This window comes from Cyanistes caeruleus, chromosome 1 (assembly GCF_971803275.1).
Source record: "Cyanistes caeruleus chromosome 1, bCyaCae1.hap1.1, whole genome shotgun sequence".
Lineage (NCBI taxonomy): Eukaryota > Metazoa > Chordata > Aves > Passeriformes > Paridae > Cyanistes > Cyanistes caeruleus.
The window spans coordinates 42,222,917-42,244,768 of NC_141701.1; the positions used below are offsets into that span (position 1 = coordinate 42,222,917).

Genomic DNA, 21,852 nt, shown 5'->3' on the forward strand with positions numbered 1-21,852 from the left:
CTGGAACTACTTCTTACTGTCTTCTTGACAGGAAGACCTCTTACAGTTTTGTAAGATAGGATTGAACATAACTTTGTGTTTTACTGCCAAGTTTAATTAGCATAACTCTTGTGATAAGAGTTAATCATCTCTTTTGAAAGTGTCAGTTAAAGTTTTAATCTAAGATTTTTTTGTTGCAGTAACTTTTTGGTAGTAAATAGCAGTTAGCAGAGATGAAAAAATCGATGTGGTAGATGAATTGCACCTACTGGCATAGGCCTGAAGTACACATTTATGTACATAAACCAAATTAGGTATTAAATTTAGTTAACAGTTGCACTATACTCCAGCATATTCATATATAGAAAGGAAACTACCAGGTGGTGATTCCCACTGGTAGTTGCCACAGATGTCCTTATGGAATCCCATGTGCTTCAACAATAAACAAAATTAATATGAAGATCACTGAGTAGTGTTTATAGTGCAAGCCCAGAAATGCAAATGGGTTGCTTAATTGCAGTTTTCTGATTTGAATGTTAGACCGTATTTTGTTTAGCCCGTTTTCATGCTGTTTGGCTTCAGACGCATTTAAAATGTCCTTAATTGATTTCTAGGTAACTTAGCTTCAGAGGCTTCCCTTAAGAGACTTCTCAGAACTTGGACAAGCAGATATCCAGATGCTAAAATGGATCCTATGAACATCTGGGATGATATCATTACAAATCGGTAAAATTGCATTCTTGGGTTAGCTTAAGTTCTGTCTGCCTGTTGAGTTCCAGGAAGTGCTTTTTCTAATGCTGCTTGTTTTCATATGGGAGGGTTTTGATCCAGTGTATGCCTTCTTCTTTTTTTCTTTTTTAACTGTGATACTAGCTTTCTCAATATTAACTGGGAAGTTTGTGTGACTAACTTGTGGTGAGGAGCAAAAGGCCAGGCCAGGGAATAAATTAATTTTAATAGGGAAACATAGATGTTAGTTTAGTCATTTTCTTGCATCAGTGACTACATGCACTGTGTAAGCCGACCCATTTCAGCATCCCTTAAACATATTCACATGTAATTGAGTAGATTAGCTGCATTTAGCTCAATGAAACACCACCCAAAAGGCCAATCAGTTATGAATAAAAATACTTGCCTACTTTGTAGGCAGTTCTAAAATGAGGGAGCATGCAAAACAAGCCTAGCCCTGTCACTGTCAGTGCTTCACCTGTTTATGGGAAAGTTAATGACCACTACTTTAATTGGAGACTTTTGTTGTGCAACTGTTGCTAGAAAGAACAAAGGCTCTCTGGAGACTCCTTTGGATAAGCTCTGAAGAAACTGGAATGCTTCCGTGAAATTTGAAAGTTTTCTGTCCTTGCCATGGTGTCTGTCCCAATTCATTCTTCCAGTGAAAATCCAGATTAATCCTCCCTTCCTCTGTGATAACTTGTTCAGTAGCTCTGCTGATACATACTGTGCTCTGTGATTTATTTTGTTATCTCTTGGTGTCAGGAAAGCATGGCTACAGAAGAGCTTATTGCAGTTCAATATTAGGCAGAATACATGGCATGACTTACTTCTGAAAAAAGTCTCGAAAAATTATGACTTGAAGGGTTGTTGTGGTTTTAAACACTTTATGTGCTTTTAGAAAACCTTTGTCTCAAATTAGTAGCAAAGGATGTGCCAAGTGCCACTACTACAACAGTGTGGTGCTGTCCTCTGCTTTGTGTAACAGTCTACATGAGATGTGCTATTAAATTAGATAGGACTAGTTGTGGAGTAACAGGATTCAGCATTGATTTGTGGCAATTCCCTTTGAAAAGGTGAGTATGGTTGCTGATTTGCCCTGCAACACAGATTTTGATGTTGGCATGTGTTGATGTGGTAAGCATTTGAGTAGCAGGTTGACATTAAATACAGCCTGGCACTCACGTTAAATAATTGAGACTCCTGTTTGTTTGCACATCTGTGAAGCTGGAATGCGAGTTATGGTCTGGTGTGCTTAGGAACTGAAGCTTGCACAAAGTAGCCACACTAACCAATAATCCCACTCTATAATGGACATGTTCTAATACTAATCTTGTCAGTTCAAGATCCTGAATGCTCTCGGGGTCAACCTGATCCCTGTTAGGTGTGTTTAGCCCTGCTAAAGATGATAGCTATTGTTTGACATTTTTTATCAGCTTTGTTTGCTGTTAGGCAGATCAAGACTTTTGAACACATTTCCTTGAAGGTATTACCAGAGTGATTTATACCCCTGTTGTTGTGCAGGTGTTTCTTCCTTGACAAACTGCAGGAGAAACTTCCCTCTGATCAGGCCGATGACAGTATGGAGGTGGATGGAGACTACGGTGCTGGAATGGAAGTGGATCAACAGAGTGAAAACATTCACTCAATGATTAAAAGCTGCAAATTTAATATGAAAATGAAGATGATAGAGAGTGCCAGGAAACAGGTGAGTATACTGTCTGATAGCTTCTAATTTGCTGAGAAAATACATAGAAAAAGCTGGAAAAACCTTTTAGGTGGTCTCTGGTACTCTTCTGCCAGGGCAAACCTTGTCTCTTTTTGACCCTGCTGTCCAGGACATTTTGAAAGTTCAAGGAAGTCAGTTCCACAGTGAAAAGACAAAAGAATAAGTGTTAATTACAAAGTTGATGATAATTTGTCATTACTGGAAATGTGCCTGAAGTCCCCTTTGATCCACAGATGGTTTTGGACACTCTAAAAGGCAGATAAGATATCTGAAATGTTTCAGTCTTTAATAGAAGGGATGCTTGCAATCAAGCATTATGCTTTTTATTTACAAATAATCTCTTCTGTAGAATAAAACAAATCAAATTCTGATTGAATTAGTATCATTTACTTCAATCAGCAGTGCTGAATTTCTTTTTTTTTTTCACAGTTTTCATTAGTGCTGTTAGTTAACACTAACAAAGAACTAAAGTTAGAAATTTTGGGTTGAATCTGGCTATTGAAATGACTGAAACAGCCTTTTTGATGATGGGCCTTTGGTGTTTCAAGTTTGCAACAAGATGAATCATTAAGTCAAGGTCCCCCATCTTCTGAGATGCTGCAGAAATCTGCAGTCATTTTAACAGGAGTTTATTTTAAGCAATCTGATAAGCAAATATAACATTGCTTTGTTGACTATACACTCCTGAAGGAGTAAGTGAAAAATAAGATTTCCTTTAATGTTACTTCTATGAAACTTCTCGTCAAAACAAAAACATAAGTGATTTTCTCAATGATATCTTAAGTTGTGTTTCCCACATGTTTGTACTACAGAGCAGTTAAATGCTTCATGCAGGTGGAATTATTTTCTCAGGTTTTTAAGCCTTTGTTCTTCTCTTCTGCTATTCAAACTTCATCGTTAGCGCAAATATGATTCTGAATATGAGACCCAGCAAGCAGTGAACAACTCTTTGCCTTACTGCAACTTTACTTGTGTTACTTAAATCTTCTCACCTCTAATTTGGTTGTGGGCAGGTTTTAGTTCCTCTTCAGATACATGGTCTGAAAATTCTCTTAATCTGAATACAGAACAGCTTTGCAGTGGCCAAGAAGCTCCTGAAGGACTTGCGCAAAGAAGCCAGAACGAGGGAGGACTGGCTGGTGAGGTGGAATCATGCCTATTGCCGCTTCACTCACAGTAGCAGCCGCAGCCTGAGCTGTCCTGAACGTGTGCTCTCAGTGTTGAAAACCATCTCCCTGCTTGGTAAGAGCCTTTGCTTCGCCTTGTTTATTTTACAAAGTTGCTTTGTTGTCCAGTTACTTAATAACTTTTGTTTTTGAATTCCAACAGAAGATACCAAATCTGACTATCTCAGCAAGAACGTAATGGCCTTCCGGAACCAGAATCTTCTTCTGGGTACTACGTATCACGTCATGGCCAATGCTCTTAGTCAGGATCCAAGATGTCTTGAGCAAATTGAGAAAGAAAAGGCTGGAAAGATATCACTAATATCAGGAGAAAGCCTTGAGAACCCTAAAAAGGTAAATAGGAGGGGAAGATCTTTTGGCAATTTCATTGTCATTATTACAGACTACTACTTCAGTAGGTAGTGATGGCTATGGGTAGATACAGAACATGTGAAACCTGTCTGCTATTAGTGGTGATTTGTCCAGCAGCACCAGATAGAGAAAGAAAAAGGGGGAAAAAAAAAAAAAAAAGGCTGTGGTTGGTGTTTCTTCCAGCTTTTGTTCTCCTGGAGTTCTGCATCACTCAAACCTTTGTAAATAGGGGAATGTTCTTGTGTTTCTCTGTACCTGCATTTTGAGTGGAGGGGGAAGACACAGTCACAGCATCTGCATGCACAGTGGCCAGACAAGGCTTGGAATCCTCAAAGAATGCTTTGATTTCAGCTGGGCATGTGTGACCTGCTTCATGCTCCCAGACTGTTCTCTTTGATAAAGAAATACATATAATAGTGATACACTTACTTTAAGTAATTTATGCACTTACTTTAAGTAATTTTAATGTAAGAGAGAAGAGGAATTTTTTAAGACAAAGTATATGCAGGTTGTCTTTGCCTGTTTTGGGTAGATGTGCATTTGAAGAATACAGTACTATACTGTGCTGCAACTAAAATTATATTTGCTGTCAGTTGTCCCAGATACTGTGGCATTGATTTCTTGTCTGTCAAATGGATTAAGAATTTCAAGTACCACTGCTGACTTATTTCTACTAATTTCTAAAGCCACCATGAAGACCCTTACATATGTATTCTTACATATAGAATCATAGAATGGTTTGGGTTGAAAGGGACCTTAAAGATCATTTAGTTCCACCATCCCTTGCCAAGGACACCTTTCACTAGACCAGGTTGCTCAGAGCTCCACCAAGCTTGGCCTTGAACACATCCAGGGATGGCAACGTGTTCCAGTGGCTCACCACCCTCATAGCAAAGAGCTTCCTCCTAATATCTAAGCTAAACCTTCTCCCTTTCAATTTGAAACAATTGCTCATTGTCCTGTCACTACATGCTCTTGTAAAAACTATCTCCATCTTTCTTGCAGGATCACTTCAGAGAATATGAACCGTATGAGCATTAAAAAAAAAAAAAGCTCTTAATTTATGTTTTATGGTTGTTAAAAGTAAAGCAGATCTAGAAGAAATTCCTGCAAAAAAAGGTTTTAAATTTTCAGGTGTGTAGAAACTTAAGCAAAAGCTTGAGCTTCATTTATTAGCTAACTCTTAAGAGCATTCTTTAGGGATTAAAGATGAGCATAAAAGTTCTTCTGTGTCAGATGGGCAAGATTGCCATACCAGGGATTTCTGTAACATTAAGAAGCTTAGCCTTATTTTAGCTTGGTATTAAGCAGCACTCTGACCCTGGTTGGTTCCTTCTACCTACCTGACTATTTAATTTCAGTTACAGCATTTGGTGTGGCCAGAAGGGCCAGGGAAGTGTTTGTCCTGCTGTGATTAGTAGTGGTGAGGCTTCACCTTGAATCTTATGTTCAGTTCTGCGCCCCTCACCACAAAGAAGGACATTGAAGGGCTAGAGCATGTCCAGAGAAAGGCAACGGAGTTGGGGAAGGGTCTGGAACACAAGTCCTGTGAGGAGCAGCTGAGGGAGCTGGGATTTTTTAGCCTGGAGAAAAGGAGGCTTGGGGAAGACCTCATTGATCTCTACAGCTACTCTTCTGCTATGTTCCAAGTGAGAGGGTGAGATGAAATGGCCTTAAGTTGTGCCAGTTAGGTTCAGATTTGATATTCAGTTGTTTTTGGTGGTTTGTTTTTTTCTAATGAAAGAGTGGTCAGGCATTTGGGTAAGTTGTCCAGGGCAGTGGTGGAGTCACCATCTCTGGAAGAGTTCAAGAAGCGTCTGGATGTGGCACTTTTGGGTATGGATTAGGAGTAATTGTGGTGGTGCTGGGTTGATAGTTGGACAGATGATCTTGAAGGTCTCTTTCAACTTTTTGTGATTCTGTAAAGAATCCTGTCAAGTTACCCATTGAATGAGCTGCATTAGAAAGGTATGGTGAATATTACTATATATATACTACTATATTTATAACAGGGAAAAAGGCATCAAATTCAAAATAGTTTGATGCATTCTTTCTTTTAACACAAATTCCAAGTGTAACTGTTATGCAGATGTTGTAGATACATCTTAATAGGAAAAAATCCTAAAAGTTTTATTATATTTTCTGTTATCTCTTTCCAGAATCTCCACTAATGTTAACTTTTTTGCGGTGACAAAAATTCCACTTAACCTGTCCAAAGACTAATTTAAGTTTATATGCTTCCATTGAAAATTGTGGAAAATAAAGTTCCAGAAACCACTGCTAGAAATAGCATCCCAGTTTTTTTCCTTTATATCAGCTGCTCAGAACATCTTAAAACAGTTAAAGTTTTATCTACTCAAGACTTGCAACAGTTTCAGAAAGGATTGTTCAATGCTACTTGCTAATTGTGTATTTTTTTCCTCTTTTGGTTGGATTTCAGGTGCTGGCAGGTCTGGACAAGAAGGCTTTTCAGTGTTTCAGCTGTGCTGTAAGGAAGTCAGAAGAGGAGGTGCAGTCCCACCCCATGGACCATGTGGACATGGTGGGAGTTGTGGATGCATATATGACTTTGATCAGCTTCTGTGACGAGTATCTGCGCAGGGAAGAGGAAGGCTTGCTTGGTTAGTCAGGATTTCTCCTAAGCTTGTGAGGTGTATTAATGTGTGATCCGTGAGCTTTTGCTGTACCCAGGAGATCCCCGTGAGCAGCACAGCTTGAATTTAAATGGGGCAGTTTGACCTCCAGTTCAGCAGTATTTGTATTCCTTTTTTTACCTCCACTGTTACTGCTAGTTTTGGTCCTGGTGGATCATTTGTAGTCTTGCTTTTACTTGTGAGAAATATATCACATCCAGCAGATGCTTCCCTTGTTCCTTCCCAGACCACAGCAGCCTTGTATTTAAAGCAGGCAAGATACCAGCAGCGATGCAGCTTCCTGATAAAGCTAATCCTTACAGTCCCCAAGTACATGTGTTGCAGATGTGTGCAGTTCAAACAGATGGGAAGGAGAACAAAGTAAAAATACTAAATAAATGCTTAAAAAAAAATACCAAATTGTAAAGATGAATGTTTCAGATGATCAAAGGCATGGAACAAGTGATGGTGTTTCTGATAATTCTCGTTTAATGTCTCTTGGCAGAAATTAGCACTGTGGATCTGCAGCAGTTCCCAGCTATTGTGGTGGAGAAAATTATAAAAGCTTTAAAACTGAATTCCAGAGAAGCCAGGCTGAGATTTCCTAGACTGCTCCAAATAATTGAAAGATATCCAGCAGAGACATTGGGTCTAGTGACACAAGAGGTTAGTTGCTTCAATTTTTCTGGCAGCAAATGTTGCTGTAAATCAAATTTTAAAGGTGGGGGTGGAGGTGGAGGTTGGATACATAGAGAGGTTAGACTGGTAAGTTTTGCTTCAGGGAAATCAGATAAATTTTATCCCATCATTGTTCCTTGTCTTTTCTGTAACTTACTGAGTCTAATCCATGTGGACAGAAATTTTTTCTTAGAAATATAACTTTTTATAATTATTCTGATTCCAAATGTTTGTTTGAGAGTTGCTAGAGAACAACTGTGGTACATGTTCTTTTTTTTTTTCCCCTTCAGAACAATCTAAATGGGCTAACAAAGGTGGTTAGCATTAGAGTGAGAAATGTATCTTAGTCCTGTAGACTGAGTTTCCTGTATGCAGGAAGCCAGCAGCTTTTCCAGACTCATTTCATGTCACCCACCTTTCCCTGTCCTTCTTCACTTCAGAGGTTACTACAGCTTTGTCTTCCTTTGCATTTCTCCCTTCCTTACTTCCTTCTACAACCTGTCTTTCCATTGCCATTCCATGAGACCACGAGCCTTCCTTGCTGCTGTGGCACAGATAAGCTGAGACCTTCTCTGTGACTCATGCCTGTTCCTGCCTTGGCCTGCCTGCCTTTTCAAGCCCATGTCATTGTGCTGCTGCTCCCAGAGCAACAGGCCCTTTCAGAGAAGGAACTCAAGTGAGGCAGAAACTCAGGTTAGTTTTCCCAAGGAGCTGAGAAAATAGCAGAAATGGCTGAGGTGCAGAAGGTGTGGCCACAGAGAAAGACCAATAGTTCAAACAGAACCTAACACCAGCTGACAAATCTCATCCAGAAAGGAAGTTCACCAGGCATTTATTTATCCTATACTCTGTCTTTCTGTGAAATAAATACTGGCAATCTGATCTTAAATTCTATTGGAAATGCTTAAAGACGAACAAAAGACAAAACTATGGTAGGAGTTTCAGTGTTCTCCTTCCTGGCATTTTTTACTCAGGTCAAGACGTAAATCCAATGGTGTTGGAACTGATTTCCTTCAGATTATTTAGTTATTTGTATGTGGTGATCAAAAATTATTGTAATGCATCCAGAGACAAAGGCCACAAGTTTGAGTGTAAAGCCTCATATTGATCAACAGGCCGCAAATCTTTATAATGGAAAACTTATTAAGGAGCAGTGGTGATGGTTGTAGTAGTGATAGTAATAATTAAATTTGTGCTTCACTGGGGGATGTTTGCACACTAGTTGACATTCTCTGTTTCCTTTTCACATTTCTCTGTCAGGCTTCACCACGGAGCAGTTTTGTTTGTTTGCTATGTCTGGTGTTTTCGAGGAGGGCCAAAGATGAAAGCAGTGTCTGTGTTTTTGCAGCTTTCTTCGATTCCCTGTTGGCAGTTCATTGGTTGGATTAGCCAGATGATGGCACTACTTGACAAGGATGAAGCAGTAGCTGTACAACATACTGTTGAAGAGATTGCAAATGCCTACCCCCAGGCACTCATCTACCCTTTCATGATCAGCAGTGAAAGTTACTGCTTCAAAGATACTGTAGCTGGCTGCAAGAACAAGGACTTTGTAGAAAGGTGAATTTGCAATCGGAGTAGCTCTTTTGTATGTTTTTCATTCAGGAGTGGACAGATTAATTTATTTTTCCTACACAAACCCTTTTCTTTAGCAAGCATGAAAAATATTAGAGGGTAGTCTTGAGGTTTCATTTAAAGGCACAGAGAAATGTAGTACATCAGCTCTGTCAGTGTCATACATACTCAGGTTAGTGGCATGACACTTCATGAAGTGTTGGGTATACATAGTCCCCAGGCTGTTGAAAGTGAAAAGTTTTCCCAAGATAAAACAAAAAGACCACAGAGAGGCAACCCCTTTTCCCTTGTAATTCTGTGGTATTGAACATTTATCATCTTTCTAATACCAAGAAGGAGCAGCTATGTTTAAATAGAATAGATGTTCATACCAGACTTTAGAGAGGGCAGTGAAACGGATGCATGTTATCTTAGGAATGACAGCTCTTGGCTGTGGTGTTCTCTGCTTATTGAGTGTGCACCATGCAGTTTCTTACAAGCCTTCCCTTGTCCCTTTTGGCATGCAGTAACACTTGAGTTAGTCCCCAAGCAAAAATCAGTTTCCATCACACAGTGCTGTAGAACCACTCTTAAAATTTTGGGTGTCTTTTTGTCTTTTTTCAAATTTGGTACATTTGCTGAATAAATTTTTGCTTAAAATGAACATACAAAGTCATGTGTTTTGCAGACAGTGTCACCCTTCAGTAACTGTCCTGACAGGGCATATGGTAGGGCCAATGCCTGTGTGTTTCAAGCATGCTTTCCACTCACCCACCAAGTTCCTATTTTCATAGTGGGACATATAATTTAAAAATGGGGATCTGTGTGGCGTGTTTAGTCAGCATATAAAGAGTCATGCAGTCTAAGAGGGAATTCTGAGGGAGTCTTACCTACTTACACCTGAATTATTTTACCAGATTCTTTTTATTTTATATAGCAGATTCTTTACATTTTATTTAGCAGAGAGTCTAGATCATTGTTTATCTGCAGGTGAGGTGGTGATGGTAGTTCCTGTTGCATTGTGATGTATTTTTCTCTTCTTTTAAAGGATCAAGAATAAGTTGGATAGAGGAGGAGTAGTTCAAGATTTTGTTCACTCCCTGGAGCAGCTCTCTAATCCTGTAATGATTTTCAAGGTAAAGTGTATATTTCTCCCCTTCCCCTTCATTCCTTTCCCTCTGTTCAGAAGAGTAAGTGCTGGGTGGAGTCTGACGCAGTTCAGTTGACACCACAGCCACAGGAAGTGGTTCAACCCAGCACCAACTCGTGATGATGATGATGATGTTGGGGTGCTGTCAGCAGCTTTCACTGGTGATGGACTCCTTCCCTTGTGCCAGCTGGATGTTCTGCTCCAGCTCTTTTCAGCTTTTCCCTTCAGGGTCTGTGCCCTGCCCTGCAGTCAGTCTTCCTTAATCATTCTGAAACCCTTACAGAATTATCATTTGTGACCATCTTTATAATCTTGGACTACTTGTGTTCAACTACTTGCGTTCTTATGCCCTTTCCCTGCTGGGCATTCCTGTCTGTGTTCTGTGGTTGTTCGTCCAAAGGATTCTTGTCCTGTGTTTGGTGCCACTCCTGGCCCCACAATGGCTTTCTTAGCACTAAACACTATGGTAGTAAACATAATTATCATAATAAAGTAGAAACATTTTATCAAGACACAGAATGAAAGGAAAATATTTCCGCGGTCTTTTGGTTGCTTTTTTTTTTTGGTCAAAAGACAAATAATAGTTGACTATTAGTAAATACAGTAACCACAGTGCAATTTGAGTGGCCTACTGAAGAGCAAGGGTCAGTAAATCTTTTCTCAGGACTCATCTGTTTTCTTCTTTTTACAGGATTGGGCTGAGGATGTCAGAAATGAGTTGTCAAAACCTCAGAGAAACAAAAAGAAGCTTAAGGAAATGTATGAAGGAATGTACAAGAATTTGGGAAACTTGGAGGCTCCTGGCCTTGGACTGATGAGGAAAAGGTTTATTCAGGTATATGTGGTTACAGAGTAGTATGGGCATCATGGCTTTTCTAGAAGGCAACAGAAAGTCAAAAGAGGGAACTAGATCACAGCTTTTACAGGTGCTGCAGGACTTGATGAGACTTGATCTAGTCAGGAGTACAGGACTGGGATTTCTTTGCTAGAAGCCATGGACTTAACATAGTTCACTTTCCTCTTCTAACTGCCCTGCAGGGATAGATGTTCTGTCTTACACAGCTTCTACCTCTCCTGTCCTGCATGTTGCCAGGTTCTTAGGACCTGAGCCTCTAATCATCTGTGGGAATCTGGCCTTGGTTTTTGTTCCTTGCTGCCAAGGATTTATGAGCACCTTAGGGAATTTTGCTGTATTTTACTACTGAAATTTGCTGCCGACATGAAGTTACTTAAACAGAAGAGTTAAAACTATGAAGAATTAAAGAAAAGACTTTACAAAACTGACTGAATTCCAAAGTGGTGAAAATCAGCATAGAAAATGAAATGACACATGTGGCAAGAAAATGTAATTACCCTAGTAGCATATAGAAATTCTGTGTATTTTAGCTGACTATTGCAGTTCAAGAACAAAGTCTTGATTTGTGGTGGTTCTTTGAAAATAGCAGCTGTGAAAACTCAAGGGCAGTCAGGAAAGAAAAGTGAATGTTCATCATTATTAAGACAGAGAACTAAACATGGATTTGTAAATTGGCATAGCAGCCTTCTCTGACTCTTGCTCCTTGAACATTCTAGTCCTCATCTGCAGTATTCTCGGCACAGGTAAAGTAAAATTGGATGAGGTTCAAAGTGGCAAGAATAATCAGAGGTACAGAGTAACCACTGCACAAGCAACTTTAGCATTCCTCCAGCTGGAAAAAATGCAATGGTGCCAGATACAGTAAAGCTCTTAACATCAGTCCCATGGTTGGACTTGGTGAACTTAAAGGTCTTTTCCAATTCTAGCAATTCTATGATTCTATCAGGAGTGCCAAACATGAAGTAAATACTCTATGGAAGTGGCAGGTTCAGGCAAGTAAGAAGTGTTTCCTCATTCAGCGCACGCTTAGGTGCTGAACTCCTGCTGCAGGGTATTAGGTGCTTTCATGGGTTCAAATAGCAAGCAGGCAATAGAGAGGGAGCAATTCTTTGAGAGCTTTTACATATAAATGCACACTCCCTGTTCCAGGAATCCCTGAGCTGCAAATTGCTGAGGCCAGGAGCTGATACTCCTGTAGAAGGAGTCCTGACTGTATGCTTGTACTGTATGTGCATAGCCCCGTGGCCAGGGCGGGGTGCATCCAGCTCTCTCCCATTGTGGCCATCCTTATGTCACATTAGCCTTAGATAAACTAACCTGGGTGTCTGTAGGGAGATTCCTTCCCCATGAGTGGGAAAGGTGGAGGATGAGAGTAAGGTGGAGTCGGGAGGAGGTGAGGTGATAATGAAGCAGAAAGGGTAATTGGGAGTTTGGGGGCACAGTAGCCCTCTGAATGTGTTGCTGTAAGATAAGGTGGGTCTTTGATGATAATGACTCTAAACTTAAAGAGTGAGGGATAAGAATGTGTCAGGAGTGGGGGTAGGGAGAGGGGAGCAGCTATAAAGTGTACATGAACATTAAGGGACATAGCAGACATAAGCACAAAGGCTGTTTAGATTACTTGTGTGCCCACACAACATAAAAATTAAAAATCTATGTCTCTTTAAAATGCTGAAATGTGCAGTATTAGAGGATAGAGAGAGAAGAGCAGAGGAGATGCTGAAGAGGGATATCAGGGTTGTTTCCCCTCTGTCAAAGGGGAGAGGGAGAGCAGAGAGTAGCTGCAGAAGAGTCAAGGTGATGGTGCACAGGCTCTGAATTCTTTGCATTTACGATGGATTATTATGAAGAAACAAAGTGTGAATGCTACTGTGTCATTCTATGAAAATGACTGTATCATTTCTAGTGTCCTTGCTGGGGAAGAAAAAAAAAAAGTTGTCTCTCTTGACTGACACATAAAATTGCTCTATTATATGGAGTACTTCAGTCTCATAATCTGGAAATAGATCTACTGATAAGGATGTTCTTGACTGTAGCAGTCTCCTCAAAAAGGAAAATGTTTTTTGTGTTTTCATTTACAACATTTACATGTAGTTTAATTTACTACTGAAATAGCTGTGTCTTCATAGCACAGTAGAAAAATGATCAGGCATTAAAAAAAAAAGTCTTTCCAAGCCATTAATATGAAGTCCAAGAAGGAACATTTGGTTTTTCTAGAACCTTGAATTATGAACACAGGAAGTCAATTCAGTTAACTATTTGTAGATAGTACTTACTTTGTTCATTAAATGGATCCATGTCCAAAACTTTGCTCTTTTTCTTTATCAGGATGTTTAAAATACTTTAAACTATGGGTTTATACATTTTATAATGCAAAATTATTGCTAGGCAGTAATAAATCCACAAATAATAAATCCAGTAGTAAATAAAACATATGTAACATTTCATAGTTACAGAATGATTTGGGTTGGAAGGGACCTTAAAAATCATCTGGTTCTAACACCCCTGCCATGGGCAGGGGCACCTCCCTCTAGACCAGGTTGCTCAGGGCCTCATCCAGCTTGGTCATGAACTCTTCCAGGGATGGGGCATCCTCAACATCTCTAGGCAACCTTTTCTGGTTTATAATAAGAATTTCTTCCTAATATCTAAACAAGCTGTGTGTATAGATAGGAAGGTACCCTTCTGGTGTTCTTGGGTAGTTTCTGGCACTGTGTAAACAGGGTCCCTTTCTTTAAATGATTATTAGGCTTTTGGGAAGGACCTGGATCATCATTTTGGCAGAGGTGGCTCAGAACTGTTGGATATGAAGATTAGTGACTTCAATGCAATTGCAACTACTCTCCATTCAAAAATGAACAAAACCTATAAAGAACCTGGGAACCTCAAAGAATGTTCACCATGGATGAGTGAATTCAAAGCTGAGTTCTTGAGGAATGAACTGGAGGTTCCTGGTAAGTTCCCCTTCAGTGTTTTGATAGTGAATTGTCCCTTATAAGAACATTGCTCTTAAGCTTTATTACTTATATTGGCCGTATGATCCTTCCTTCTGGCCTTAAGCCTCATCTGGCCTTATTTTAAATAATTCTGTTCACTCATTATCTCTTAAATCCTTTCTTAAACTGTGGTCCCATTTTTTAAAATTGTATCTAAGCTTGTATCTCTTACCTCAGAATTTAGTATTTTTCTAAAGGCCTGACTCCAGGAAATCTGATATATAAATCTAATACATGTTAAAATGTAGTTCAAAAAAGGTTGTGTCTTCTGAAAGCATCAAGAACTCTATTCTAACAGCTAAACAAGGAAAAGGTGTCAGTAATTCATAGATAAAATCGTACTCTGTGTATGTTTGATTCTTTTTACACATTTAAAAGTATTTTCTTCATAGTTGTCATTCCACCAGTTTGACAAAACACTTGGATGTGTGTTCTGGTGTTAAACACACTTTAAAATAGCAACAGGGCAAGTACTAATATTTTTTTTCCACTACCACTTTAGGTCAGTACGATGGAAAAGGGAAACCACTGCCAGAGTACCACGCAAAAATCTCTGGATTTGATGAACGGGTATGTTTTTAAGATTGAGTCAAAATGCTGTGTGGTATAAATCTGTGTCCATATACCATTTGAAGAATTTGGTAGTAGTAGGGTCACTGCTTGTTTAGACATCTTGCAGGATACAAATGAAGGGCTGCAAGTGGGCATTTGGTGTTCTGTCATAATTGAGTAACTTGATTATGTCATCTAGGAATGACAGATACACTTAATTCCAGTGATAATTCTGTAAGACCGAGTCTTCTGTCACAAATATTTTTTTTTTCCCTGTCCTTTTCCAAGATAAGCGTGATGGAATCCTTGAGGAAGCCAAAACGTATAACAATCCGAGGCAGTGATGAGCGGGAGTATCCTTTTCTTGTCAAAGGTGGTGAAGACCTGAGACAAGACCAACGCATTGAGCAGCTGTTTGATGTAATGAACATTATCCTTTCCCAAGATGCTGCATGTAGCCAAAGAAATATGCAGTTAAAAACTTACCAGGTCATCCCCATGACAACAAGGTAGGTGTTTATTTTGAAGGGACAGAAATCCTTACGTTAACTACTTTTGGGATGTTGAATGTGAAAGTGAGAATTTTGTTTGCCACATTCAGATTGAGAGTGTTTTGTGCCTTGGCTTAGTGTATTTTTTCCTTTTAAACAATATTTAAATTGCTTTGTCTGGAAACCGTTTTTCAGAGCATATTTAAATTGGTAGCTTTTAACCTACTTCTAACAGGCACTAGAATGTTTTGCTTCCCATTTTGGTGTTCCTTCTAAAGTTCCTCTGAGCTACTTGTTATCTCTTACTCTGTTCCAGACTGGGACTCATCAAGTGGCTGGAAAATACTTGCACATTGAAAGAATTCCTTAAAAATAGCATGTCTGAAGAGGAAGATACCAGCTATTACAGGTGATGCTTGGTATAGCTGTCTGCTCTAATAGAGACTATTACTAATGGTTTTTTGGATAACTGACAGTTTTGTAGCAGGATTTTCTTTTTCCTTTTTTTTTTTTTAATTAAAGAATAAAAGAAAAGCACTTATAAGCAAGAAGGCAGTTTGTACTTCCTGACCCAAATTAGTAATTGGCAACCGTTTGTTTAATGAGTGCCATTGTAGCTGGAATATCCTCCACCCAGCTTGTTTAAACAAGAGGCTTATAATTATAATCATGTGTGACGTCATTATCATCACCATTTCCTTATCAGCAGATTGATTTTACAAGCAGAGGATTTTGATCTCTTGATTTGATCAGGCAGGAAATGGACTTAGGTCAATGGGGGGCAGGGGAAGGGAGTAGAGACAGAGCTGTTCAGAGCCTGGGTTCAGCAGTGAGTCAGTGATGGGGGATGGAAATTGGCAGCAAATGCACAGAACACAACTGTAAGAGAGCAGTCTCTCTGTCTTGATACAAATGCAGGGTTTGAATAAGTTATATTGCTTTCTCATGATTGTAATTGCACGTTGAATATTTGTAAAATTGATTTAATTCTGGCATTTCAACCTGGTTCTGTCCTGGAATTTAGAAATGTGGTTTAATTTACAAACGTGGTTCTTAGTTACATAATCTCTGTTTGGGTTTGTCTGAGTGTTGTTGTCACCATTTATTTTTACTAGTTAACATTTATGGGGCGGGTTGGAGCAAACTCCAGAATGGAGGTTGGACTCCAAAGAGTCTTTATTTCTATGGTTATTTGATTTGTGAGCAGTTCAGGAACTGCTAGAGCTCCTGCATTACTGCGGTCTGATTCACTGTTGTGAACAGCAGTGGTATTATGTTGATCTCAATTCACTGAGTGGGAAAGTGAAGGAGGATTCACATGGAATCATCTAGTGAGGGGAGGAAATCTATAATATGCTCAATGTAGAAGATCAGTGTCCTTCTAAAAGAAGGTCAAAATTTATTAAAAAAAACCCAAAACTTTGCTTTATTGTGTATATACACTTTAATATTTTCCTATATGTTATTCAATCAAGATGAGACATTTTATATTGAGCTATGGTTAAGTGAGAGCACTCACAATGGGAAATTTTGGTTGAGGTGGGGGGAACAACTTTCTGAATTTTTGAAATCCTGTTCTTTACCTCAAAGTGATGGGCTACAGTCTATAACTGAAAAATGCTTCTTAAATGGAAATGGCATTCTCTATCTCAAAACATAGAAGGAGGAGAGAAGGTGGTTGCTCTGCTAAGTTGCTGCCTCTCTGGAATACAAGTTTAAGGTCTGATACATTTAGAAAAATATCAGATTATTTCATAAGCAGTGCAATTAATGAATACTGGCTTCTTATGGATTAATACCCAAAGCTCAAGCACCCACTTCTCCTCTCTGGCACATGCTGAGGATATACCAAACTGCTTTCCTGCATTCCCTGCCCATTTGGAAAAACAGAGGACAGCATGTACTGTGGTGGACTACATCCTGCTTCTCAAAGGCTACAAGACTGTCAAAAATACCTTTCCCTCCCTCCAGAAATTATTTTGGACCTTTCTTCTGGAGGTACTCACAGTACCTGTTGACAAATTAACACCCTTGAGATGTCTAATCTTCTGTCAGATATGACTGAAGTGTGTGCAAAGCTGGGGCGAAGGAGATTAATGGATCAGCCTATACACTGCATAAACTTCATTTCCATAGCAAGGCTAAAATTAATGTAGGTTGTATCTTCCTGACTTTTCCTTTGCATAAAAAACTCATGGGTCAGAGCAGCACACAGCCGGTGGATAATCAGAGAGTGATGAGATCATACAGGGAAATCATAGGTGCTTTTCTTCTTTTTTTGTCCCTAGCCCAAGAGGACCTCGTGCTACCTATTCTGAGTGGCTGTCCAGGATGGGTGGGGAAGCACAGGGCATCTCTAGATACCATGCTATGTACAGGTAGGTTTCAAAAGAGAGCTGCGTGTGAAATACAGAAGCTAGAGTGTGCACATATGCAGAGATGTAGAAATTCCAGGAAAAACACACCATCTCCATTATAATATGATGGCTAGATCTGATTTTTTGCTCATTTTACTGCTTTGTCTTCCTGGAGATGCTCTGCAAAATTCCTCTTGCCAAAAATCCTACCAGAGTACAGGAATGCTTCCAGAAGCTTGCTCACTTCCTTTAGAAAGTGTCTAGAAGCAGATGCTGCTCTTCAACTTTATTTTCTAGGCATCTTGTTCCTGATTATGCAGTTAGGTAGGCTGCCTCAGAGCCCAAGCATCTGCTGGAGTTGGACAGAGAAAATCACCATGATTCACTGAGAATATTTGATGGTTTAGGTCCTGACTTGAGCATCCTCTCAGAGGAATTTCCACACCTACCTAGATCTAGCACTGTGGGTGGTAAAGTGAAGTGTCCAGAGCATTTCTTACAAGATCATATCCTGCTTAAGCAAGTATCTTGCTTTTTAAAGGAAAGCTTTGACTTGTTTAACTGTGTTAATACTTGTATTCAGACCCAAAATGTGCTTTTGAAGTGATTCTCAATCACCCCCACTCATCTTCAGTCTGCTGCATCAAAGAGCTGTTCTCTGTTTCTCAGCTCTGCTCCTTTCAGAGGGAAGTAGACTGGAAGGAAAGCACCAGGCACATTTCAGCTCTCGCATTCACTACTGGATATGGGCTAGGACAAAGCCTCCTTCCCCAAATCTGCATGGCATGAGTGCCCTCAGCACCAGTTCTTCAGTTTTGTTGCTTCTCCTCTGCTGCACTACCTTCTAGTGTCAGTATAACCTCAGCCTGCTGCTGAGACATGTAACTGGGGCCTTAATTCCTCTGCTTGGAAGAGCCTGTCCAGACAGAAAGAACATGATAGTATTGCTTTATTAAAACTTAACCCATTAACTTAATTTGGAGGAAAATACACAAAACCACACACTCTTCTGTATTTAGAAACATCAGTCTTGGAAATAACTGTTGGAATGAAGAGGGAGGATGGGGCACTTCTCATATCAGATAAAGTTTGGGGGATGAACCCTTTGTGGCTTGCTGTACTGTTTACTGGAGTAAGCACAGTGGAGTAAGCACCACATGCTGCTGCTGTCACTAGTGTATCAAGACTTTGAACATCCAGCTGCTTCTCCACTACTTTGCAGAAATGCCAGCCGTACAGAAGCAGTCTCATCCTTCAGAAGCAGGGAGAGCAGCGTTCCAGAAGACCTGCTGCGGTAAGAGCTGCTGATGGCTGCACATTGTAAAAGAAATGTTGGTGTTTCTCTGCATTCAACGAGTTCTGTTTTGTTAAGGCGAGCCTTTGTGAAGATGAGCACATCTCCCGAGGCCTTCCTGGCCCTGCGCTCCCACTTTGCCAGCTCACACGCCCTGATGTGCATCAGCCACTGGATACTTGGGATTGGGGACCGGCATCTATCCAACTTCATGATTAACAAGGAGACAGGTGGCATGGTGGGAATAGACTTTGGATATGCTTTTGGTGCAGCCACGCAGGTATTTGTTTTCAACTAATAGGTTACAGCTTTTGTAGTTGTTACACGTGATTACATGTACATTCTCAGTACTAAATTTGATGCTTTTCAGTTGCCATTGTTCTGGTGCAAAATAATCTTTACAAGTTATTTCTAGTCAATTGAATAAAATATCAGAGTCCAGATACTCTCAGACAAGCAGTGAGCTATAGAACTCCACAGAGTCAATATGGTGGTGTTTTACATAGTTCAGCCATGGCTCAGTCACTATCACTGAATACTCATGACTAGAGATTTGATGTCACAACTTGGTTCAGTTCTACTTTTGCACGTTATTTTCAGTGAAGTGACAAAGAGGCTTTCAAAGCTTAAAAAGAATAAAATATTCCAGTCTAATCCTTCAGTTCCAAGACTTCTTACTTTTTGTTTTCTTTTGACTGTCCTTCCCCTTGGCTAGTTTTTGAGTGTGCCGGAGTTGATGCCCTTTCGCTTGACTCGCCAGTTCATTAATCTGATGATGCCAGTGAGAGAGTGGGGACTCATTTACAGTGTGATGGTGCATGCCCTGAGGGCTTATCGTTCAGATCCAGACCTCCTCATCAGCACCATGGATGTGTTTGTAAAAGAGCCTTCTTTGGACTGGAAGGTGGGGTTTTGTCCTCTTTCATTTTTCTTCATGTGAAAATTCTTAAACTGTAATAAGAGTAAAACTGATTAAAAAGGAAGCATTCCTTGAAGCTCACTCTCAGTACCTTCATATACTCACAGTGATACCTCAGTATCTTTGTTTTATTAAGTTCTCAGAGAAATGGAACTTAAAAGTATTTAAAATGACAGGATTCTGTACTGATGCACAAAAAAATAGTAGCATGTATCTGTGTTACCAGTGTACTGTTCTTTATCTTTCATGATAATCCTAAGGATGTGGATAACTCCTGATCGCGTTATGCACCAGCGTAAATATTTTCAACTTTCTGCATTCAACCTCTTAAATTTACATAATAGCACTGTATATATCAAACTAATAGTTACAGAGAAAAAAAATCTGAAACTAGTTGCACTTCAGCTGTAAATTAAAGTCAGAGGCAAGCTAGGTATTATCTCACTGCTTTGTCCTTCACTGCATCAGCAGTTAAGATACTGGCTTGACTTGCTATGATCTGCGGCTTAAAAGCCTTTTTCAAGTGTGTGATTTATGATAAATAGGACAAATGTGTTTTCTCCTTAGAACTTTGAACAAAGACAGCTAAAAAAAGGAGGCACATGGATTAAGGAAATAAACACATCTGAAGTAAACTGGTACCCTTTGCAAAAAGTCAGCTTTGTCAGAAGAAAGCTCACAGGTGCCAATCCAGCCATAATCACTTGGTAAGATGCTCTCCTTTTGCTTTAAGCTGCTCCAACTAAGAGCTTTGGAAGGCTCCTGTGTCTGATTTTTCTCCCTTTGGATAGAATGGTGGCTAGGAAAAGAAAAGACACAGGGCAAAACTTCAGCAAACCTTCTGTCAGAATCATTTTGGTCCATATACAAGCTCTCTGAATCACCCTGCCAGCCAAAACACCAGATATCTCCCTGTGAGTTTTCTTGCTCCAGCTCAGGCCTTCTGAGCAGTTTTACTGCTCCTGGCAGCACATGCCTCTCCTCCCTGTCAAGGCTGCTTAATCTCATACTCCTCAGTCCCACTGTTCTTTATGTTTGTCTCCACTGCTTTTAGGGTAGGGTGTATGCTTCTGATGGAGGATTGATTGAAATGGAACCTGTACCAGCTGTAGGGGAGGCATGGAGGAAAGCTGCTTATGAGAAACATCAAATTCAAATCTGGTGACATTCTCAGGTTATTTATGTCAGTCTAGTCAAGTCTGGCTCAAGCCAGAATGTCTTTAAAGTTCACTTAAAAGTACAATTAATCCCTTCCATCCTCTCTTAAAAAGTCATTTTGGATTAATCAGGGGAAAGACAGAAAAGCAAAGAAAGCAAGACTGTTTTAAAACCATACAAATATTGAGAAGTGCAGGACTTGGGAGGAGTCCCTTTTGCGGTCAAGGCTGAACTGGAAAAGGCAGGAAAATATTTGTTATAGGCACAAATCAGGAGAGCAGGTAAAGAGATCAACAGCTTGGATGTGAACTGCTGGATCCTTCTTTCATCTGGAGACCTTTGATAAGATTGGCATATTCATGGTAAATACCCATTAGTAAAGGACCCCTGAAACCACCAGTCTTCGCTGGCCAAGCCCTTTACAGCTCTTGAACAGCCTCCACATCTTGATCTCAATTCAAGCTTTATTTTTCAAGTGCTGCTTTGTATTTAAAAATCTGAGATTTTTTGCTTGTTTCTTTTAGTCAGAGCTTATTTTTGTGTTCTCAATTTCAGTGATGAGCTGCGCCTGGGCCATGAGAAGTCGCCGGCTTATAATGATTTTGCAGCTGTGGCTCGTGGTAGCTCTAATCATGATATCAGAGCCAAAGAGCCAGAGGATGGACTTTCAGAGGAGACCCAAGTGAGATGCCTCATCGATCAAGCAACAGACCCCAATATTCTTGGCAGAGTCTGGGAAGGATGGGAACCCTGGATGTGAGGAACCCTGTCTGCCAAGAGACCTGTACCCTAAAGCACAGCTGCAACCAGATTAGAATTCTAAGGCCAAAAAGGAAAAAAAACTCTTTAACTATTTTTATCACCACTTAACTTGACTAATAGAGAAAATATTTTTTTTGTATTAAAGCTGTATTCAAACAGTGATTTTTGTGTCTTTTTTTTAAATTATTTTTCTTGTGTGTGGTTCTGTAACAAAGCAGCTTTATTGTCTTTGTGTTAAAATTCAATGTAGAAAAATCTGGAGATGCTACAGAGCTTAAAAGATTTATTTGACAAGCACTGAGATACCTCAGTGGAAAGCACAAATTCATACCCCACAAACTTGTGGGCATCAGTGTAGTGATGTAGTGAGTCTGTGCTTTTTTTTTGCAGAGACCTTGATGACAATCAACTGAAACCATTCTGCAGCCACATACTATTTGTAGTTAAAGCTTGTCCTTATCAGTAGTATCAGTGGAC

General features: G+C 39.8%; 1 protein-coding gene across 1 annotated transcript in view; it reads left to right on the forward strand.

Moving 5' to 3' along the window:
- PRKDC (protein kinase, DNA-activated, catalytic subunit) overlaps positions 1 to 21,537 on the forward strand; it is an 81,070-nt gene extending 59,533 nt beyond the window's left edge. Inside the window, exons 68-86 of the mRNA XM_086888522.1 lie at positions 594 to 705; positions 2,233 to 2,416; positions 3,505 to 3,679; positions 3,767 to 3,957; positions 6,416 to 6,596; positions 7,114 to 7,274; positions 8,635 to 8,846; positions 9,889 to 9,976; positions 10,682 to 10,825; positions 13,596 to 13,800; positions 14,345 to 14,412; positions 14,683 to 14,903; positions 15,202 to 15,294; positions 17,174 to 17,263; positions 18,465 to 18,536; positions 18,615 to 18,816; positions 19,252 to 19,440; positions 20,023 to 20,162; positions 21,169 to 21,537. Of these exons, the coding sequence (XP_086744648.1) occupies positions 594 to 705; positions 2,233 to 2,416; positions 3,505 to 3,679; positions 3,767 to 3,957; positions 6,416 to 6,596; positions 7,114 to 7,274; positions 8,635 to 8,846; positions 9,889 to 9,976; positions 10,682 to 10,825; positions 13,596 to 13,800; positions 14,345 to 14,412; positions 14,683 to 14,903; positions 15,202 to 15,294; positions 17,174 to 17,263; positions 18,465 to 18,536; positions 18,615 to 18,816; positions 19,252 to 19,440; positions 20,023 to 20,162; positions 21,169 to 21,373 (2,933 nt within the window). The 3' untranslated portion in view covers positions 21,374 to 21,537. The remainder of the gene's footprint in view (positions 1 to 593; positions 706 to 2,232; positions 2,417 to 3,504; positions 3,680 to 3,766; positions 3,958 to 6,415; positions 6,597 to 7,113; positions 7,275 to 8,634; positions 8,847 to 9,888; positions 9,977 to 10,681; positions 10,826 to 13,595; positions 13,801 to 14,344; positions 14,413 to 14,682; positions 14,904 to 15,201; positions 15,295 to 17,173; positions 17,264 to 18,464; positions 18,537 to 18,614; positions 18,817 to 19,251; positions 19,441 to 20,022; positions 20,163 to 21,168) is intronic.
- Positions 21,538 to 21,852: the final 315 nt, after the last annotated feature.